The sequence below is a fragment of the Abramis brama genome (assembly GCF_963993115.1).
Source record: "Abramis brama genome assembly, chromosome: 4".
Taxonomy (NCBI): domain Eukaryota; kingdom Metazoa; phylum Chordata; class Actinopteri; order Cypriniformes; family Leuciscidae; genus Abramis; species Abramis brama.
Window position 1 is genome coordinate 41,440,888 of NC_139966.1, and position 22,717 is coordinate 41,463,604.

Sequence of the window (22,717 nt, forward strand, 5' to 3'; positions counted from 1 at the left end):
AGGCCCATTACACATCAAGAACGATAACTATAAAGATAACTATAACAATAAATATATTAGCGTCCACACCAACACGTGATAACATACTGTTTATGATAAGTGCACTAAAGTTATTGTCTGCTGCTTGTTTATGCTCTTTAAAGCAGGATGGATTCTGATTGGCTGTCAATGTTTCATTCATCAGCTGGAAGAAAAATACTCAAAGTGATTCCAACGATATTGTTTCTCTGTGCCGTCACAGTTATAGTTGTGGCGTGGAATCTGCTATTCTTTTACATTTAGCCTTAAGTCTTACAGTACTACAGAAACTTAGAATTAAAGACACATAAAGGACAAAAAGGAATATTGAAATACTGAGGCAGCACTCTTCAGGGTTTATCCCAGGTGAACACGCAGTAATTACTCTACTCTTCTGTAAATGCTTGTGGCTTGAAGTTCAAAACTTAAAAGTGCTGAACAACAAAATCAGTATCTGAGCAGCTTTCTCTATTTAGTTACTATTTAACATCCCTGGGGAGTTAGAAGAGAGGAGATTTACATAGGCACACCAACAAATGAGGATGGATTAGTCAGAAAATGCTCAAGAGTAAACTAAATGTTATTAACCTGTTACTACTGAGGAAAGAAACCATGTTGGTTGACCTCAAACTGTCTAGAGTCAGATTATAGTGGATTTGGTGGACTTTGATGGATGGTTTGACTGCAGCAGGAAGGAAAGACAACCCAGAAGGTTGGCAGGGGGGCTGAGTACGGGGAGTCGTGACATGGGATATTGTCGGATATTGCAAAGTGTTACTGGAGACTTCAAATACAGAGACAAACATACTCCCGGAAAAAGGGTATCAAAAGCACCTATCAACTTTTTAATCAGCAATTGACCTCTTTCATAAAATTAAACACACCTTATATAGTTGATGTATTTTCTACACAAATAAATGTTTTTGACCCATGTTTTGAAAAACTTCTTTGAGCTAATCCATCAGATGGATTCTGAAGGTGAAAATATTACCAATCCCTCATATGAATTTTTGAATCAAAACAGGCTAAATCTACAGCTTGATAGAATTGACTACTAACACTGAGTTTTGTGACACATTTTTGTCAAACAAAAACTTTTTTCCAGTTAGGTATATCTTCAATGTGCTCCAGGTATCTAGTTGACTAAACGCCACTCAGAATGAGTGTCCACAGGAAGATTTAAAAATCTGGACATTAAGAATTTTCCAAACTCAACGGAACATTTTTATTTGCAATCCTTTTTTATCACTCAAATTCATTTAAAAATGTAAACAGGTAATGAACTATGATCAGTAAGATGAGAATACGAGCACTGGACTGCAGCAGGTTAGTGGAGAAATAGATTTTTTCTCCACTAAAAGTTGGAAAGAAAATATATTTATAGGAACATCTCAGCAGGTTCAAGATAATTCATGTTAACACGCAGAGAACATGATTAATTGTTTTAATCAAGTGTCAGCCATAAAACGCAGTAATGATCTGCGTTCTCGTGAGTAACCGTCTGTACTGCGCTGAACGCTGTAACCGGAAACTCACGAGTAGTAATAAGAAGAACGCGGAAATAGTTGTACAAGTAGTCTATTACATTTTACAGAAGACAGTAAACAAACAATGCATCTTGTGCATAAGACAACACAAACTAGGGATGTCCCGATCAGGTTTTTTTGCCCTCGAGTCCGAGTCCGAGTCATTTGATTTTAAGTATCTGCCGATACCGAGTCCCGATCCGATACTTCTATAATGCAAAAAAAAAAAAGAATAAAGAAGAGCGAAAAAAACAGATCCAGGATGTTCCTTATTTTTTATTTAATTCACCTTATTTTAACATTCAACAACTCTGTTAACAAACAGAGCACTTCTGTGAGGTAGCTTGAACAATCAAGTAATAAATAAATTCTTCACTTTTGGACTTTAGTGCAACAGTAAATATTAAAAAAAAGTCTAATATATAAACAAATAGCACCTCAACTTAAAATATCCGGTAGGCATGTAAACAAATAAAAAATAAAAGTGCCAGTGTTTGCAAAGCCAGTAATGTGCTTTTAGGAACTGCACTCCTAACTCTTACGCCGGTTTCACACTGCACTGTTAGCAGAGCGTGCAGCGCGTATTTTTTTCGCCGCCCATGTTAACAGATTAAACCAGGCTTTAGAGCATTCACACCGCACGCAGAGGCGGCGCGGCAGTGCGTAGCAGGAGCAGAGCAGGAGTGCCGTGATCGTTTCGGCGCCGAGTCTATTTTTGCTGCGCCGCTTTTGCTGAATTAAAGTGACAATACATTGATCATGGCCAAAATACACCGCAGTTTTATCCAAAAAGTGCATTGATGATATCTATTGTGTTTTAAACAGTCAATCAAATGACCAACAGCAATTTAAAAAGAAAACAAATGTCCAAAAACAAACTTGTTGCCATAACAATAAAAACAAAGATGAACCAAAAGTTATATAAATGAAATTATTAATAAAATAAGCTTCTTGACAAGTCTTTTCTCTTAAATGTATTTGAAAACGAAAAAAAGCAATGCCAACTTATCCATTATAGACTCTGTCTGTACACAACCCGCGGTTCAGCCGCGCGTGACAAACGCTGCCAGTATGAAAGCAAAACGCGCGTGTCCTGCTCCTGCTCACCATACGCACTGCTCCTGCGCTGCTTACACTCTAATAACGCGTGCAGTGTGAAACCGCCGTAACTCTGTGTCACCGCATAATAGAGGTGTTAAAAAATAATGAGAATATAAATACATATATATCCGAGTCCTGATCGGGAGGTAACGTCCGATTCCGATCGAGTCTGAAAACACGCGATCGGGCCCGATTTCCGATCACATGATCGGATCGGGACATCCCTAACACAAACACAAGCATTTAGCACAATCAATGCAGTCCGATTCATGAACAAATCATCTTTTGAGATGCTTTGTCTAGTGAATCAGTCAAAAATACTAAAAAACTTGCATCAGATCAACTTAGGAATGACTTACTGAAACAGAGCAGTTACTGAACTACCATCTGATAGTTTCTATGTAATAAAAGAGGGGTTTAAATATAAAAACATTTCCTTTTTAATCTAATGGTAAAGAATCAATAATGAGTTAAAGAAGCAGCTTTTGGGAACAGGGCAAGAACAGTCATCCATGGAAAGCGGGCAAATGAATTTCAATTAGTGAGTGATTTCCTGCACCAAATGAGATAGTAAGGTGTTCATCTATAACCTGAAAGAACTCCATGACTCCATTTTATTGTGATGAATGAAGGCGCAGGAGTCTGACTCATGTCTTCAAATACGGAATCAGTCACAAAACCTCTTCTGTCTAATAGGAATCTTTGTCAATGACTGTAAAATCAAATCACTACAAAATCCTCCCGCTGTTTACCACAGAATAACAAAACCACAGATCATTTTAGCATCAGTCCTTCAAACAGACACAAACCCTTTGCTCTCACTCCCTTCTCACGAATAAACACAAACCGATCCCCAAAGCGTTCCTTTCAAGTACAAAAATGCAGAGCAAGCTGTCATAAGAAGCCAACCTCTTTCTCTTTCTCTGAGTCTGAAAGTGAAGGGTTTTACTTATTCATGTCTGCGCGCCGTCGTACTGGTCCTGCTTTCTCACAGAGCTGCCGCTAGCCATGCCTCATCTATGTTGCATGATGGGTGTATTTATAGCCAAAGACTTTTAGCAACCATTGGATTAATCGCATGGCAACTGACATCACCACAATGAGACGTACAGTATATAACTTTTTGTTAGACAAGCAATAAATTCCCACAACATTCAGCCTGCAATGGCTTTATGACAGTAATGTGACCTGTTTCCTGCAAGTCAACGCAATCTTTTGTCTTTTTAATGAATATTATTACAGGATTACTAAAAACAACACTGTGAGATTAAGATTTAGTAGCAGCAGTAGCCCACTTTTGTACTTCAGACCGGATTTCTACGACGCAAAATGATTGCCATTATACGGGAGACGTGTTGCTGTTGGCCGGGCTGCGTCGCTGCTTATTCAGCAGTCAGGGTTTTAAAAGGGCAACAGCAGATTGAAATAATCTAATTTTCCCCAGCCTGAGGGATTCAAACTGAGCTACACGCCACAGCAGGAGAGAGATGGAGTGAGCTTTGTTTAAATGCCCAAATCTCAGCAGTCACACTCTTTGAGGTACTACACACAGATGGCCGCTCAAAGCATATGACAGCCCCAATTACGCTACTACACACTGCCAATACGCAAACACGCTACTGACTGGCTTTTTTATTCAAACAGATGAAAGTTAGTGAGCTTCCAGCATGTGAAGCAATGATATTAGTTGCTAATATCAATTGCATATGTCGACAATTCAGCCTTGATGCTCGTGTAGGGCGATGCTAGTTCAAGTCTGAAACGAGGCTTACATATAACTCCTTATAATATAATATAATGTAATAGGATAGGATAGATGATTAAGGGTCTGTTCAAATCCCAAACCCATAATCCTTAGCAACACTACTGATATATCAAAAACAGCATATATTTTCACATCATTTTTTATTAATTAACAGTATTATTCAGATTTCTGCAGCCAAAATCAGAGTGATGGGTTTAGCTGTAGATTTTAAGTGCATTGCAAGGAAGAGTCAGAGACGGACTGGAACGACATTAAGCAGCAACTGTAATGAGTCCCTCTGGAACCTCCTGCTCTCTCCACCCTATAACATCACATCGCACAGAGAACAAGCGCACCGGGATCATGTTTACATTCCCAATTAGAGCTGGTAATTGGTCAGGGAATCAGGGGTCGGTGAAATACTAACCATAAAACACACAGGTACTGACTACTAAACATTCAGTAATCATTCAGAGCAATAGAATATGTGAGCTGCTATTAAAATAAACTGCTTAAAGAGTGAAAGCTATACGAATAGGAGAGAAAGAGAGAGAGTAACTTTCCAGTGCCAATCCAGAGTAGCAGGGGCCCTGAGCTGACAATTTTTCTCAATCACATCCCCTCTGGACAGGTAGGGTTCATTAGTCTGGGGACCGAGGTTCAGTCTGGGGACCTTCAGCACAGCTGATCCTTATCAACAGAGTAACTGACTGTTACCGGAGGCAAGACTAAAATACAGTGCCTCCCTGAGGCTTGAGACTGTGCCGTTGTACTGAATTTTTTGGTTGTGAATAACACTTGACACTGATGAGGAAAGGAAACAGCTCAAAAATTCCAAACCAAGAAGCAGGTACTGTAGTCTCAGGCCATACTGGTTATTGTGTATGGAAATAAATAAATAAATAAATACAAAATGTTTACATCGGGGCTTCTCATTGAAAATATATTGAAGGAACCACTTTTGAGGAACTACTAGGGACAAGTAAACATATTGTTTAGCACACCTATATTTCATCTAGTTCTCAGAATTAATTACGACTTTACATGTACAACCCTAAACGACTTGTAAAATATCTACTATTCTGATATCTTCATTTACAAAATTTAGAGTTGCCCATCCAAAACTTAACCATATATACAGTATATACATCATGGTCTGTCAGAATACTCGATTCTCATTGGCTGTAGTTCCAGTCAGCTTAATCACCGTTCTATATTAATGCGCTGCACACACACATACATCACTCACACACAGAGATCACTCACACACAGAGATCGGAGATTGCGCTGCGCACACACAGAAACATTCAGGAGCACAGACATGTATCAATGCTGCCACACTACTTTTGTTAATAAAAGTCTATACTGAATCACTACATTATATTTTTCAGCAAAAGAGGGGATAACATTGCTCTTTTTGACGTAATTAAACTCACAGCTTCAGAGTGTGAGAGTAGAGAGATGCTGAAGACACAGATAATTCACACACGCATCTCTCTCTCTCTCTCTCAATATCAATATTAATTCAAAGAAATGCAATAATTAATTCATTAAAATAAATGTAATGTTACCACGCTAATTTATCTCTGTGTCTGATTCAAAGTTGGGAGAATGGTAGATCTAACGAGCAGTAACTGATGGAAATATCAGTTATTATCCTTCCGGTCAAAAATTGCGCAGCAAACAATAATAACAGCTTTAACTTGTCAGTGCAGGCAAATGACCATGGTATAATCAGGATAATTAATGGCTAGCTGTGCATTAAACAATTTGAATGTACTATGTGTCGGGTGGTTCTTTGCCTCCACATCGTGCATTAAAATCGTTTCATGCACAGCTAGCCATGGATGATCCCTATATATATATATATATATATATATATATATATATATAGATATAGATATATATATAGATATATATATCGGTATTTATTTATTTTTGTACTTTTTTTATTATTACTATTATACATAATATAATAATAAAAAGGCTGAAATAATTTAAATCTGCTTGACGGCAGACAAGATGTAGGTTTTGATGTGATTGGCAGGCCGCTATGATACCGTCTGGACCTCATCAGTTAGAATCACTCCCAGTCATTATTAATATCTGCTCTCATCCAGCACAGGAAGCAGCTCATTGATCAAAGAAAAGTGGTATCAGGTCCGTCAATCGCTGAATCTCATTCATCACCTGATCTGAACTCTGCTAAAGTCCTCAAAGAGTTACATTCATATAAATCACTTGGATTAGAGCTTCTGCTAAAACATTTTTATGGGTTCTATTATCAAATGACACGGTGAAGGAGACCAGCAATGTAATGAACTCCATTTTCTAACATTTTGCCAATTTTCCACAGTTACGGAAAATGTCACACGTTCATTTAAATCTTGTCACAACTTCTTACTTTCTTAAATGAGCTTTCCCCTCAACCGGTCAGCACTTGGCTGCTTCATAGTCTGTCAGAGACCTTAAATGTGTGGAAATCCACTATCTCTAATGCTGAATCACACAGTACAGCTAGTTTTGTGAATGTACACATTTAAGATATTACAGGAAATATCTACAAAAAAAATATTGATGAATGATTACTATTTGTTTGATTCATAACAGGAAGTCTTACCTGTCTTCCCCTTGCATCTCTTTGACTCCTTTTTGAACAACCTCTCGAGCTGGCGTCATCTCAGGTGGGCGACCAACATTTCGAGAGTAAAGGTCGACATTCCGAGAGTAAAGACCTCCGTCTGTGTGATACCTTAATGGTTAAACAACAAATGCACAGTGAACTATTATCTGTGAGCCTTTGGGGGTTAATATAAGTGAGGTTCATTTTTCATCATTTACTCAACTTTGTTGCTAGATTTGACCATGTTTGTTAGAGTTATGCTATTGGTTCTTGCAAGTTTATGCAGTAGCACAAATGATATTTGAGAGCTAAAGACTTCAAATACAATGCATGAGCATTATGAACTACTTTTGTTGTCATTTCTGAAGCTTGATGGCTGCTTGACATCAGCTTTCATTATATGGAAAAGAGCAGCATTAACATTCTTCAAAATTTCTCCTGTTCCACAGAATGTAAGAATAAATACTGTATAATTTAATTTTAGGGGAAATTTAATTTTAGGCCTTTTATTACAGCAATAGTATATATATAACAAATATTTTATTATTATTTAACATGACAAAATTACTAAAAATGTTGCGTTGTGCATCTATGCAAGCATAATTTTACTTACAGTATGTAATACTATTTGATGAGAATCAGTGAATTAAAAACATGCCACAGATTAGAGAGTACAAAATATTAGCGTTCCGATAATAAGTGTAATACTTCAGCTAAATGCTGTTTTAAGCAGACGCACTGCCTGCAGGTTTGAGCTTCAATGTGTTTAGTATCCCCAAATCCATTACTTTCATGCGAGTTTCTTCAGGTTCAGGTACATACTTTGGTTCCCGTGTGAATCAGTCTCTTATAGACTTCATTTCTAGTGTTATTTTTCTCTCTCCGTCTATTTATAAGCATAGAGACAGCAAGGGCAAAAAGCAATAGTGCATCACACAGTGATGTATATGTGACCCTGAGCTATTCCTCCAAACAGAGACATATGGTGGTGTATAAGTGTTTCTCACCCATATAAGGATATTGAGAAACAGCTGTACTCCCTCTCTGCTTTGATGGAATGAACATCAATGTTATAAATCGATCATATTTTTTTTAAACAGCCTTCTGTTTATGAACACTGCATACAGCAACAGAAAAAGTGATCGATTGTTTGACTGGTCTGCTTAAACTATGAGAATATCATTGTTTAGTTTATGTATGTAGAAAAAAAAACTATATTTTTCATGATTTTTTCATGATTATAAAGAATAACATTAAATGTCTTTACTGTCACTTTTGTCCTTGCAGAGTACCAATTAAGCATTAATTTCTTGAAAAACACCCCCAAAAAGATGCTGTTTCTTCATGGTTTGTAATCCAATGTGGTTTCTAATTTCGTAGTTTCTTACCCACTGATATCGTCTGCATGTACATTCTTGGCGAGTATGTCCCCATCGCTCCCGTATCCGGTCACGTCCACCTCTGGTCCTGCCTCAGAAACCCCACCTTTCTCCCCCGGCTCTGACCCTCGAACCCCTGAGGCCGCCGCTCTCCTCAGGGGGGCAGTGTATAACAACCTCGATGAGTCACCATAGCGACCAGTGGTGCCAGCACTGGATCTGGGCGGGGTGAAGCTAGGAGCATCGCCGGCCTGAAGACGAGGATTGGACCCTTGGGCGAGACGCCAAGACATGGGGGAAGAGCGGCTCGAGAGGGCGGGGAGGCCACGACCGTTCACTTCTGTAGTTACAGTGGTGTCGAATGTTGTCTCAAGGGTACTACAAAGAAAAAAATGAGGAAGAGAAGGAGATTAGAGGAGAGATTTTGGGGACTGCAGACGGATTTGGGTAATTAGATCAATATCCTGCTTCTGAAACAGCTGACTTGCCTTTTAAAGGCGTACATATCTAACACCTGTGCCAAGGTGAGGAGTTTGCTTGACAGTTTGAGGACCAATCTGTACCCTGCAATGCAGCACTGTTTCTAAAGCAAAGTTTGGAGTTTAAAATATCCACCTACTCTCTTGAATATTGGCATGGTGCAAAAAACTTTCAAACTGGCTGACTTACACAAATGTGTTTGACAAGATGATTTGCTCCACAACTATTGTGCCTATGAGGAAAGATGGCAGATTTCAAATTACACTCATGGGGTCCAAAGTTTAGGGTTGGTAAGATTTTTTATGTTTTTTAAAGAAAATCTGCTCACTCAGCCAGATTTATTTGATAAAAAATTGTGAAATAATATTATGATTTAAAATAATAGTTTTCTATTTAAATATATTTTAAAATGTAATTTATTCCTGTGATGGCAAAGCTGACTTTCCAGCATCATTACTCCTGTCTTCGGTGCATGATCCTTCAAAAATCATTCTAATATGATGATTTGCTGCTCAAGAAGCATTTCTTAATATTATCAACGGTTGTTTTTGTGGAAACCGTGCTTTTTTTTTCAGGATTCTTCAATAAATAGAAGGTTAAAAAAAGAACAGCATTTATTTGAAATAGAAATCTTTTGCAACATTATAAATGTCTTTACTGCCACTTTTCATCAATTTAATGCATCCTTATGAGTAAAAGTATATATATATATATATTTAAGTCTGAGTGACCCCAAACCTTTAAATTGTAGTAAATACTAGGAGAGCAAATGCCATTGAGGTGAATAGAAATGCTAATGGATAGCGTTCTTCTCCAATACACAGAAGAAAGCTCCAATCCACAGATTCCAATTCAGTTTGGCTCCACAATGGTGAATAAATTACACTTCACCTTTAATGGTTCCAATACTTTTATATTTTGAGTCTACCCTGTGGTAGTACCATTGTTATCAGAAAGTAATACCATTCTGCATTGATGTTGATCCTTCATTGTCATATTCATAACTAGTATGATTTGGAAAACTGATATTAAACAAAAATAAATAGCTAATAATATATGTGGTATTAGTCAATTATTTTAGTTTATTTCCAGTTTTACCAATCATTAGTTTTTATTTCAGCGATTCCAAAACAAACTAAAATAAAAATGATCTTCAATATGAAGCTACAGTATGAAGTTTTTGGAAAAAACAATATATTGTACAGATTTTTTAATTTATAACCTACATGAAGATAGATGGATAGATAGATAGATAGATAGATAGATAGATAGATAGATAGATAGATAGATAGATAGATAGATAGATAGATAGATAGATAGATAGATAGATAGATAGATAGATAGATAGATAGAGTCTCTCTCCACAGCAGGTCTTCTATCTGTAGGTTGTGAGTGTTCAGCGTGGTGTGAAGGACCCAGCTGAAGCAGAAAGATTGCCAATGTGGTTGTGCTTGATTTCTGCTCTCCATAAAATGGAAGCTATTCTCATCTTTCACTTCAACTAGCATCAGCCCATCAACAAGCGTGTTACCGCGAGCAAAACTTCAGTCTGACCTCCTGACCTTTGTTAAGTGCTCCATGTATGTCTTTGATTGTGTGAATATAAATGTGTGAACTGATGTGTGTATAGGTGTCTCCACACATTCACAAGCTTGTTGATGCGGGAACGAGTGAGAAAACAACATATGGACAAATGCTCAAATGCAGACGCCCATAATGACACACCCGTCATACAAGAAGACAGTCCTGCAACAGCTCTCTCTAGTGGTGAGACAATCACATTACGGGCATATTTTCAATTTCTAGGGTACATTTTCAGGTTCTATTCAATTTTAGATTACACATAAATATCATTAAATATACAAATTCATGAATATGAAATAGCTTGTTTAAATAATGTCTACAAGCATATACCCAAAAAATCCCCAATAAAATGACAGTTATTCGCATGAAGGGACAACAGCAGGGGGTCAAAAACAAGTGTCACTTAACAAATAAGTCATCAGCGCCAAGGCGACGTTGTCATGACTACAGCACCGGCATATTAATATCCTCTCCATCAAAGTCCATTCAGAACGAATCTCATTAGTGGTTAGCCAGCATGTAAGCTGGTTAACAACATCCTTCGAAAGAGATACACTTTCATGTACTGTGAAAAAGCTAACTACAGTAGTATTAGTAGACCAAAGATACATGTATTGATTTGTATTGAAAAATCCAAGGGTCTAATTTACAGAAACAGCGTTCCCGCCTAGTGTTATTCTGTTGTGCTGTGGTATATTTAAAACCAGCATTAAGTGTGTAGATGCTCTTGTTATGAAATACACCAGAGAATTGTGACTCAGCAGTAATGAAGGGTGGATACCAAGCCAGGGATGGTCACGCTCATGGCTGACCGGTGTTTTTTATAGATAGGAAACAAACACGTACATATTTGAACAGTAATATTGAATTTCACAGTCAGAATACATTAGGTCGGTTTATTGGGTTGTTGTTGTTTATAAATGGTGCAAATCTGTGGACAAGACAAATACAAATGAGAAGCATGTATGTACAAATACACAAGCAAAAAAAACAAACAGAAGAGGGCCTTGACTTGGTAGTACTGAACAAAAAAATGGATTAGATGGATTTACGCAGGAGGGCAGGGATACTTCAAGTTTTGCAGTTCATATTTCTTGTGTAATTACTGTGGTACTTTATAATAAGGTTTGAATTGTCGACATGAATTTATGCATTAGATATCCTGAACTAACAATTAACATTTTTACAGCATTTATTAATCTACAGTAAATTCATGTGCCTGTATAATACATCAAATATGGCCACTTATACCAGCATTGTCTTCATCAACTAAAACTAGTGCTGTCAAACGATTAAAATATTTAATCGCGATTAATCGCATTAATGTCATAGTTAACTCGCGATTAATCGCAATTAATCGCACATTTTTATCTATTCTAAATGTCTCTTGATTTCTTTTTGTCCCATTATTTTTTCTCATTTTAATGCTCTTATCAACATGGAAAAGTGGATCGGCTTGCTTTGAGCAAATGTTTCTTTTTGAAATCAACATTGGCATACTGTAGTGTTCAATTTCACACTAACATTCTCACTTGGAGCAAATAATCTCTCACACAATGTAACACTGTCCATCAATAAAAGGGTGAAAGAAATACTGACGAGGTCCTAATATTGACGAGGGGGTGGAGAATTCGCATCAGCGAATCAGTGTGCTTGGCCATCAAGTAGTAGGCCATTTCAGACTGGACGTGCTGCAATGATAGCTCAGTTCACAATGACAAAACACACAGATTACTTTGGTCTTGTCAACTGAAACATTTTGGCCACTTTTTTAAAATTAAACTTTCCATTCAGAATCTTATTGGCATCCATTTCGGCGTCTCGCGCTCATCATTCATCCACTCAAAACATAATGTTAAAGGGGGTCGCACACTGGACGAGAAGCGAAGCGCAGCGCCTCGTATTTAAAATTCGAACACATTATTCTCTATGAGTGTACACACACCTTTTATTGCTGGCCATAAACTGAGAAAGTACGCGTCCGATGTGCGATACAAGTTGTCCATAGACGCGGCTTCTCGTCCACTCTTTGGCCGGCTCGCAAGCCCAAACAAGTGTGTGCGGCGTGCCTGTTGTTTTGTTTCCGGTCTAGCTAGATCCGGTGGTGTTGTACTAACGTTACTAGTTGTTGCAAAAGCATGTCAAAAAAAAAAAAAAACTACAAAGTTTGCTAGGCGTTAATCGCGGGATAAAAAAATTGACGCCGTTAAAATGGGTTTGCGTTAACGCCGTTAATAACGCGTTTAACTGACAGCCCTAACTAAAACTATAAAATAATTTTTTATTTTTTTAAAAAAACCCTAAAAATAATTTTGGGTAATCGAAATAAAGCTGAAATAAAATAAAATATTTGATTGAAAAATAAACTTAAAAAATGAAATAAATAAGTGTAAGCTGAAGTACTAAAATAACTGAAGTACTAATGGGGGAAAAACATGCTGTTTTTGTGCATGTATCTTTAAATGCAAATGAGATTCTGCTCCCCACCCTGCTTTCAGAAGAGGGCAGAGCCTTTACAGCTCTTGCCTCGGATACTCTGCGACAAACTAAAAAAATCTCTTTGTTTTTGATTATCATCTCTATCGCGGTCACTCTCACGTGACATTGCAGTTCTCACGTGACATTGAAAGTTCTCTTTCACGTCTTATTGTGCTTAAACTCTCAAATACACTCAAAGTTATGTCAAAAACACACAAAGTTCACATAAACACTGTCAATTACGTCTGTAAACGTAAACAGCAAGTAAATAAATTGCATGTGTATTTTAGATCTGTGTATTAAAGTGAAAGCAGTGTAATATACAGTACCTAGTGCTATTTGCTGTTAATATGAATCAAACAACAAAAGGAAAACAGAAAATCACTCACTGCTCTTGACTGAATAACTTTAATAAGAATACATTTCTTACATGAATGCTGCTGTTAAATGCTCTGGCGAGGAGATAAACATGGCGGACTTGTGTAAAGCTCACTTTAGACAGGCGGGGTCTAGCCTGGCTAACGTCAGACCTTGTCTCATTGAGATGTGGTCTGGGAACCACATGTTAATTTTCTCGTATTTGAGGCGTGGTTTACGAATGCCCAGAGCCGTTTATTGGGTGCTACGAATGTCTATCAAATGCGCCTGTACGTAGCTCATAGCCAATCGTTTCAATTATACCAGATGACGCATGTAGAGTGACAGAAATTCGACGAGGAAGAAGACGATGGGTCAGAGATTTATGTGTACACGATGGCGTTCAGCGACTAAACTACTTAGAACACTATCTAAGGCTGCATCGAAAGGTAACTTCGCGTCTGCTGCCATGTTGGATCCATAGATATAAACAAACTGCTTCGGTGTGTCGCATAGACGTCGTCATCGTCTTGCTGCTCCCTCCCCGTTCTGTGATTGGTTCCCTTTTTGAGGGGAAAATCTGGTCCATGGTGTCCAGGCTGCCTAGCAGCGTGAATAAAATCGCACTGCGCGCAAGGCAGCATGGGGAAACCCAGGCTAGGCGGGGTCTATGCTAATAGGGCAGAGTCCGTCAGCATGGGCGGGGCCTAAACAATGTGATGTCACATTGCATAGAAACTGCAAATGGCTTATTCTAAAACACTGATTATGATTTATGGGTATTAAAAAGTGAGTGGTGAGTGGACTTTTACCATTATAGTGTGGTTGTGTACACACTGCCGACACACATTTATGTTCAAACACCATGTAATAATGAATTTTGCATAATAGGTCCCCTTTAAAATAACGCTAATTGAAAATATTAATAACTACTATAATAGTATATAAATAATTCTAAAATAACACTGATTTATATCATTCTAAATATAAAATAAAAAATACACGCTGTCAAAGTATTGTTTATTGTTAGTTCATCACACCTAATATTAATTAATTAAATTTTATTGTAAAGTATTCCCATAATCAAGAAGCAAAACATAATAATATGGAAATACCATCATCATCATCACTGACTGGTGTGCAGTAACAGACTTTTTGGTCATTTTAAAGTCATTTTATTCACTGCCCTCTAGTCACCCAGTATTTTCTAAAAGTGGCTGCTGAACTGTGTAATGTGAGCGTCCCTGCAGTACGGTACACGTGTACTACTCCCAATAGTGTTGAATAAAGAACCCAGACCAACTAAGAAACAATGACTTCCTTTTTCGTCTACAAATCCAAGCCAACAGGAAGTGTATGAGCTGAGGTTTATGGCTCGCTAAGAACATAAATCATGAATCTCGAGTTAGTAAACGTCACTGGATGCAGCACATTTCGGCAGGTTGCTCTGTATAATCTATTGATCTCTCGAATCACCCTCTGGCCAAGTCACCAGCATTTATCTTCCTCTCTGATGTCACTCCTCATGACAGCTGACAGTTCCTCTATATATATTCCTGATGTCTCGTCTTTTCGACAACCCCTGTCTCTTAGCAACATGCTACCGCTACTGGGTAAGGGTAAGACTGCAGCATTATTCTGAGTCTGCCATCCTCCTCTGCTATACCTTGAACGAGCGGCTTGAAATCAAATGGCCTGATGAAATGGAAACACGATTATAAAAGCTACCGGTGAGAAAGTGCTAGAGCTTATTTCAACATCCTCTTACATCAGGAAGTATAATCATGCACGCTTGCTAATTAACAGGAGCTGTTCTGAAATCTTTTGACATTTTTTATCAATTCATAATGCACATGTTTTAGTGAATTTTAGGCAAACACTGTGTAAAATATGCAATAAATTAATTTCAGCAGTTTTATGTAGCCTACATCTTATTTGTTATAATTACATTGCATTAATATATACAGTGGTACCCAAAGGTCTGAGACTACAATGAAAATATGGGATAATTTTTTCACATAGTGTACAGACTTAGTCTGCCTATACAGTATATTGTATAGTATTTATAATGAGTTTCCATCAAATAAATCCCCATGAAGTCTGGATGGGATTTTCATTTTCTTTGAGATGCTGTATTGACCTTGAAGATCCCAAACTCATATACTGAGGATTTATTTTTTATTTTATTTTTTTAACATCAATCAATACAATATTTAAGGTCTGAGAACCTTCCAAACACAAACACAGGTTCAGATCAATAGAGCTTTGTGGCGTTCCCAGCACTGCAGTGAATACGTGTGTGCAGGAGTTTCTGAAAGAACATGGATACTCTATACTCTTCTGTATACCAACCATATGGTACTGTATGTTTAGAGATAAATGGAAGTCAATTTCAAAAGCTCCTGCGAGATGTATGATGTTTGATGGAATGCACATAGTGGGTCAACGTCTCAGAAAACGGCAGGTCAAATTCCTGACGACCGAACGATGTCACAATGGAGAAAATGGAGCTCTTCCCTACAATTAGCTGGATCGCTATCTTTCAGTCTTTGCAAGTCTGTTGTTTCTATAAAGTCTGTTGTCTTGCCCTGAATTACTTTGTTCAGTTTGTCACAGTGATTAATAGTTTTTTCCTCATCTTCATTCATCGAGTACACAGCCTGACAGCCGTGCATCAACAACATATACATCTAAGCATTATGAACTCCATACAAAGAAAGGTTGGAGTTTTTTGATTCATGGGCTCTTTACTGGTTAGGCTTACGGTGAGGGAGTGTGAGGAAGTGTCTAACGCCTTTTTGGCTCCTTTGAGAAGCAATGTGCTGTGAAAAAAAACAAAAAGGCCAAGCATTGATTTCCAAAGAAGATGCTCCCCATGAGGGAAAGAGAGAATGGGCCAACACCATCTGTCATGTCAGAGCGCTGCCTCTGAACCACTTTCCTGTGAAATTACGTTCACATTGTGAGTGAGATAAAGAGAGAGTCGCAGAAATAGGCCATCCCAGAGCCGGACAAATGTGGTTACGCTTAAGTATTTTCTTCAGTAATTGTGTGTTTGGGAATTTGGGTCTTACAGGCAATATGGTTTTAATAAATGATTATCTCGTCAAAAATAGAGAGCAGTTTTCATTTCACAATGAGATTGGTGAGCGTCTTTGTTAGCAAAGATGTTGGCACAGTGAGGGTTTGCATTGTTTGTGAGTGCCAAGCTGAGCTCTATCTTTAAAGAAATTAAATTGGCAAAAGAGTCCCAGTTTTTCAAAAGTGCAGCTGTCACTTTTTGGAACTAATGAACTTACTTTTATTATGTTTTACTCAACTGATATATATATCTTAATGGATAAGGCTCATTGCAAAAAGCTTCCCAAGTAAGACCATACTGGTCCACCAGCTTCACCACCAATATTTTGAATGATGAACTAACTAATGATGAACTAACACTCACCTGTGGCTTATCTGCGTCCCACGTAAACTGGACATGGTTTCTTCGAGATTCTGTCTCAGATCGGCGATGTTCTTCACTGTACGCATCCGTCTAGCCTCTGGATCCTCCCCTGGTGGACAAAGAAAAGAAAACATTGGTTACCCTGTTACAGACGCTTGCTAGTAAATAGTCTGGAAGGCAAAACAGATTCGGCATATGAACCAGTCAAACATGCTGTGGCCAGCGGTTAGTGAGAGGAGGCTGTCTGCTCTTGCATGTCAACTTAGATGCTGAAGTTACAGCCTGCTGTGCAGCTGATGGGATAAAGGGACAGATTTCACGGTCATCACTTTTTCGCGGAGCACAGAGTAATCCATGCGCTATGACACCACTTCTTAACCCCTAAGCCAGGCTCAAAGTTTGGCTGTAGCATGATTTGCCTATAAAGCAGAAATCTGTCAAATTCGAACAGGCCGAGTCATTTAACTGCACATATTTTCATCCTCATTTTCTGGACAGAAGTGAAGAAAATTCAGTATGAGCTCAATAGAGGTGTACATTTTAAATTGTCTCAATGGTTTAAATGATTTTAATCTGTTCCCCCAAAAAGATTCTTTCAGATTCATTCACTGATTCATTCAGTGAACCTTTTCTGCAGGTTACAGCATTATTGTTATCGACCAAAGAGTGTCTTTTCGTGTGTTGTGAATGCGTCATTGAATTATTCACTCAACTGATTCATTTAAAAATCTACTAAGAGACTCCAGCGAGACTGTTTAAACATAAGGGTTTTCCCCACTAATGTCAACAAAGCATTTTTATTAGTGCTGTCAAACGATTAAAATATTGAATCGCGATTAATCGCATTAATGTCATAGTTAACTCGTGATTAATCGCAATTAATCGCACATTTGTATCTATTCTAAATGTCTCTTGATTTCTTTTTGTCCCATTATTTTTCTCATTTTAATGCTCTTATCAACATGGAAAAGTGGATCGGCTTGCTTTGTCCGATCAGATGTGCGATACAAGTTGTCCTAGACGCGGCTTCTAGTCCACTCTTTGGCTGGCTCGCAAGCCCAAACAAGAGTGTGCGGCGTGCCTGTTGTTTTGTTTCCGGTCTAGCTAGATCCGGTGGTGTTGTAGTTTTACTAACGGTACTAGTTGTTGTAAAAGCATGTGAAAAAAAACTACAAAGTTTGCTAGGTGTTAATCCTGCGATAAAAAAATTGACGCCGTTAAAATGGGTTTGCGTTAACGCCGTTAATAACGCATTTAACTGACAGCCCTAATTTTTATTTATTTTTTTATAATAATAAATCAATCAATGTTAAATTGCAAAAACATCATTATGAAGCCAGGAAAAGACATCAAAGGCATTCATGCACTTTACAAGAAAGAAAACTTGAAATATTTTTCATTTGTTCATGGCCACAACACCACTAGAACTCAGACTCTGGATCTGGATCTGCAGAGGTTCAGTTAAGTGCTTCTTTTCCACTGCATTAAACTCATTGAACAAATAGACACTCATACAAGCTGATGATGGCAGTAAGAGGTTTAACAGCAGGTCTGCATGACTCCCACATCACATCAGAGACCTGCTTATTTGATCCAGTCATGTCTGGCTTTATCACACCCTGACTGTAAAATACTGTGTCCATTGTCAATGAGCTATGATATGAAACACTAATTAATAATAATAAAACTTATATCACTAAATAATAATAAAAAAATCTGCTATCGTACAGTATATGGTGCACTGATCTTAAGTGTGTTGCTCATGTGTTGAAGTTGCAGAAAAACTCATCAGTCATAATGTGGGCATTTAAAATTACAGTGCTATGCATAAGTTTAGACACCCATGCTAAAGTTGACTAAAAAGAGGAATAAAAAATCATCTTTTGGAAATTGAACTTAATGCCTTAATTTAAAAAAATTGGAAAAATCCAACCTTTAAGGACACCAATTTTCTTTGTGAATGAATAATGTATCGTAAATAAATAAATGTTCTTCCTTAAAATACAGGGTGCATAAGTTTGGACACCCCTATGTTAAATTCCCATAGAGACAGGCAGATTTTTATTTTTAAGTATTTTTTTTTTATTTTATTTTTAGGATACTATGCATCCTGATAAAGTTCCCTTGGCCTTTGGAATTAAAATAGCCCCACATCATCACATAGCCTTCACCATACCTAGAGATTGGCATGGGGTACTTTCCATAAGATCATCTCTCAATGCAAATCAAACTAGCTATTAGGCTAACTGAAATAAAACCATGCCAATCTCTAGGTATGGTGAAGGCTATGTGATGATGTGGGGCTATTTTAATTCCAAAGGCCAAGGGAACTTTATCTTTGCCTGCCTCTATGGGAATTTAACATAGGGGTGTCCAAACTTATGCACCCTGTATTTTAAGGAAGAACATTTATTTGTTTACGATACATTATTCATTCACAAAGAAAATTGGTGTCCTTAAAGGTTGGATTTTTCATAATTTTTTAAATTAAGGCATTAAGTTCAGTTTCCAAAAGATGATTTTTTATTCCTCTTTTTAGTCAACTTTAGTATGGGTGTCTAAACTTATGCATAGCACTGTAGCTTTAAATCAAAACTGATTGTATTATTTTCACAGTGTCTGGAAAAGTATTTAGCAAAAAAACAAGAAATATAAAAGGTGATTTCCCATGTGAACCATAATTTACACCAAGAACTATTTTCAACAGCCTTTCTCACTTCTCAAACACTTCCAGGTCAAACCTTATTTCTCTCCTGTGTTATTAAATGCCACCTCATATTTTGTTTCAGCATGTCTGTGCTGTTGCTTAGAGAGCTGGACTCTATACACAGATATTGTCAATCAATATTGTTTGGAAGGCAAACCATCTGACAAACAGAAGCAATCATGTAAGTGGGCCTGACTCAAAAGTCATCTGAGTGGAAGTTCTGTCCGAGAGGATTGAAGACATGATGAGAAGCACAACCACGTACTGTATGAGGTTGTCATGACTGACCATCAATACAGAGCCAGAGTGCAAACTTAGAGCGATATCAAAGATGCATATTCTGCCACAGGAAATAACTGACGAGATTTCTATGGATGTAACATTCTGGGTTGTAAAGATCCGACACTGCGTGCAAACCAACATACTTTCATATACGAAAAAGCTGACAAGCTGGTCTTGAGCAATGGAGCACATGTTTGCATGGGTTGCATTATTATGTTAAAAAACAGTTTAAAAATAATTGAAGGGTTTTGAGATGCATTTTAAAAAGTCAAACTGTTTTAGATACGGCATCTTAAAAACTAAAAGTTCACAGTGCAAAACACTGCAAGACATCTGTTTTAATGTGTACATAGACCAACATTCCAAAAATATCTGTAACTTTGTTCAAAACTATATTCCTTGCAGCTGACAATTTGATTCGTTACAAAAGATGACTGTGGCGGCAATTATGTAAAGAGAATGACTTTGAGAGATGCAACGGTTCTGAGACAGATTACCGTGTTGACATTTTTAGTCACAGTACCATGCTAAAATCCTCTTTGAAAGGGTGTATCTCAAAGTTCATCCCTTTAAAGCACACTACATAAAATATTAAGTCTCAAACAACTAAACAGAAAAAAAAACAGAACACTAAACCTCACTAATTAAACTAGTCGACCATCCTGATCCCTACAGCCCAGAGAGGCATAGCTCTGGAGCACATACAGTCACTGTGAATATATCAGGCCCTCTATTACCCAGAATGCTTATTTTATAGCATTGTAATGGACCATTCAGCCAACCTGCGTAAGGCAAATAAAGTCATTTCTCTTTCCTGCACTACTTCACATATAGAGCAAAGGGCAATTTAAAACCCACACACATATAGCAGGTGCACGGTGCATTCTCAATGTATGTGAATCCTAGAAATGAACAAACAATATAAGAGCTTCTGGCTCGGGTATTTGATGATCAAGAGGGCTCTGGGTGGTATAACTGCACTTGTTGCCCTCTGGGCGAGCAGACACATTTCTGTAAGCACCATTTGAGCCTGTCAGCAGCAAAGGAAGGGTGTGAGGACACACCGCTGGCTCTGTCTGATCAGATGTTAGCTGAGAATTTGCTTTGATTTAACCTAATTGTGCCAGTGTGAAAGCTAACCTCAGAGTCTACAGCTACAAACTGGATTCTTTGCAGAATGCATTGTTCTGCTTGTGTTTTGCATAATTCAGAGCTGTGTTGTACCGTATCACTCATTTCAAGGCAAAAAGGGTGACACAGCAGATTTCTGCGCCCTAATAGCAAAGAGTTTAGCCAATTAAATATACTGTAGTATTAAAGGTACAGTGGCAAAAACCTGCTTAAAGGGACCATGACATGAGAAATCAAATTTGCCTTCATCATATACAGTAAGAGGTCTTTGTACCATTAAAACATCCTGCAAGTTTCACAGCTTAAAACAACCTCCTCATTATAAACAAAGCATTTATTTATTCAAGCTCTAAAAACAGCTTGTTGTGATATCGGGTGACTTGTGATGTCACACGGGAAAACACATTTGCATATGACTGCCTGCAGAGCAAGACAGCGACAAATAGTTATACATCATCGCACCACTACTGGCTTTCAGTCGCTTAACTGCTCACATTTGCCTACACTGGATGGGAGCATTGTGTTGCATATATATATATCTATTTTATTTTATTTTTATTTTTTTTGAGGTACTATTGTCCGTAGAAAAAAAAAAAAAAACTGTGTAGACTGAGTTATGCTGGAGTTTATTACTTAGGCTTAGAGATTTGAACAAATCCCTTACTTAGAAGGGATAGTTCACCAATAAACTTAAAGTTCTCACTTCCATGTATTTTCTTGTATGCATTTCACTCTTTTGAAGATATTTCGAAGACTGTTGGGGTCTAAACAACATTGGACTCTAACTGACTTTTAATGTATGGCCAAAAAAGCACAGAATTTTTCCTCTAAATATCTATTTTTTGTTTCACAGAAGAAAGAAATGCTCATAGGTTTGGAATGACATCAAGTAAATGATTTTCAGACATAATTTGCAATTTTATGTGAACAATCCCTTTAAGAATTAGCACTAGTAACAGTGTCCACTAAAAGAAGTAAGAAATAACCCCTCTAAAACATTTCCTCAGTTAACTCAAATGCTGTGTGAAAGAATGCTGCGATCACACTGAACTACGGGGAACTGAATTACTTCAATAAGATGAGGTGGTGGGCTTGCGAACAAACAGCCCAGTGGTTGGCGGTTAATATTAGATGGGTGAGGAATAAAAGCATGGATCACACCGACGGGAGGGTAAATAGAGCTATTGATCAGAGCAGCAGACAGCATGGCAATGCTTCCACAGCCGGCAGGTGAATGTGGCTTCTAAATGTTCTCCTATAGCACAATCAGAGAACCATAATTCAACCTGACATCCCCAAGAACCGTTTCTAATGCAGTCACACACACGCTCGACTCGGAGTACAGGGATAAATATGACCATTACCACAGCAACTCACAAGCAAGGCACAAAGACTGTTACAGTATGTTACTGATGAGTTTGAGTGACTCTGTGTAGCTATACGGCATGGCACTTACGGCGTGTCTGCGGGTTTAAAACCTGCTCCAGGTCTCCCAGCATAGTGAGTATAACCTCTTTATCCAGCTGTGCCTGCTCATCTCTGGCACTCTCAAGCTCCCAGTCTCCCCCAGTGCCTGCTAGACCTGCCCGGGTGTCCTCATCTGATCTTCTACTGCTGCCCGCTTTATCCACCAACTCCGGCCGCTGCAGCTGATGCGCAGGTGCCATCCGGCTGGACTTCCGACCCCAGGGCACAGGTATAAGGGAGTGTTCGGACTGGGAGAGCATCTTGGTGAGGGACAGCGAGAGCGACCGAGCTCGGGTGCTGCTTTCGGGGTGTCTACGAGCGCTGGATCGGCCGTGTTGGGGCGAGGGTGATGAAGACGACATCCCGGATGCTGATGAAGGTGGGCATGGCGGTTC

General features: G+C 38.2%; 1 protein-coding gene across 2 annotated transcripts in view; it reads right to left on the reverse strand.

The window, feature by feature from the left end:
• Positions 1-22,717, reverse strand: part of nav3 (neuron navigator 3) — a 150,926-nt gene that overhangs the window by 39,996 nt on the left and 88,213 nt on the right. For both annotated transcript variants that reach the window (XM_084110693.1, XM_084110694.1), the window contains exons 10-12: positions 16,736-16,844; positions 8,401-8,769; positions 7,010-7,141 (exon numbers count right to left, since the gene is read on the reverse strand). In XM_084110693.1, coding sequence (XP_083966819.1) covers positions 7,010-7,141; positions 8,401-8,769; positions 16,736-16,844 — 610 coding nt within the window. The remainder of the gene's footprint in view (positions 1-7,009; positions 7,142-8,400; positions 8,770-16,735; positions 16,845-22,717) is intronic.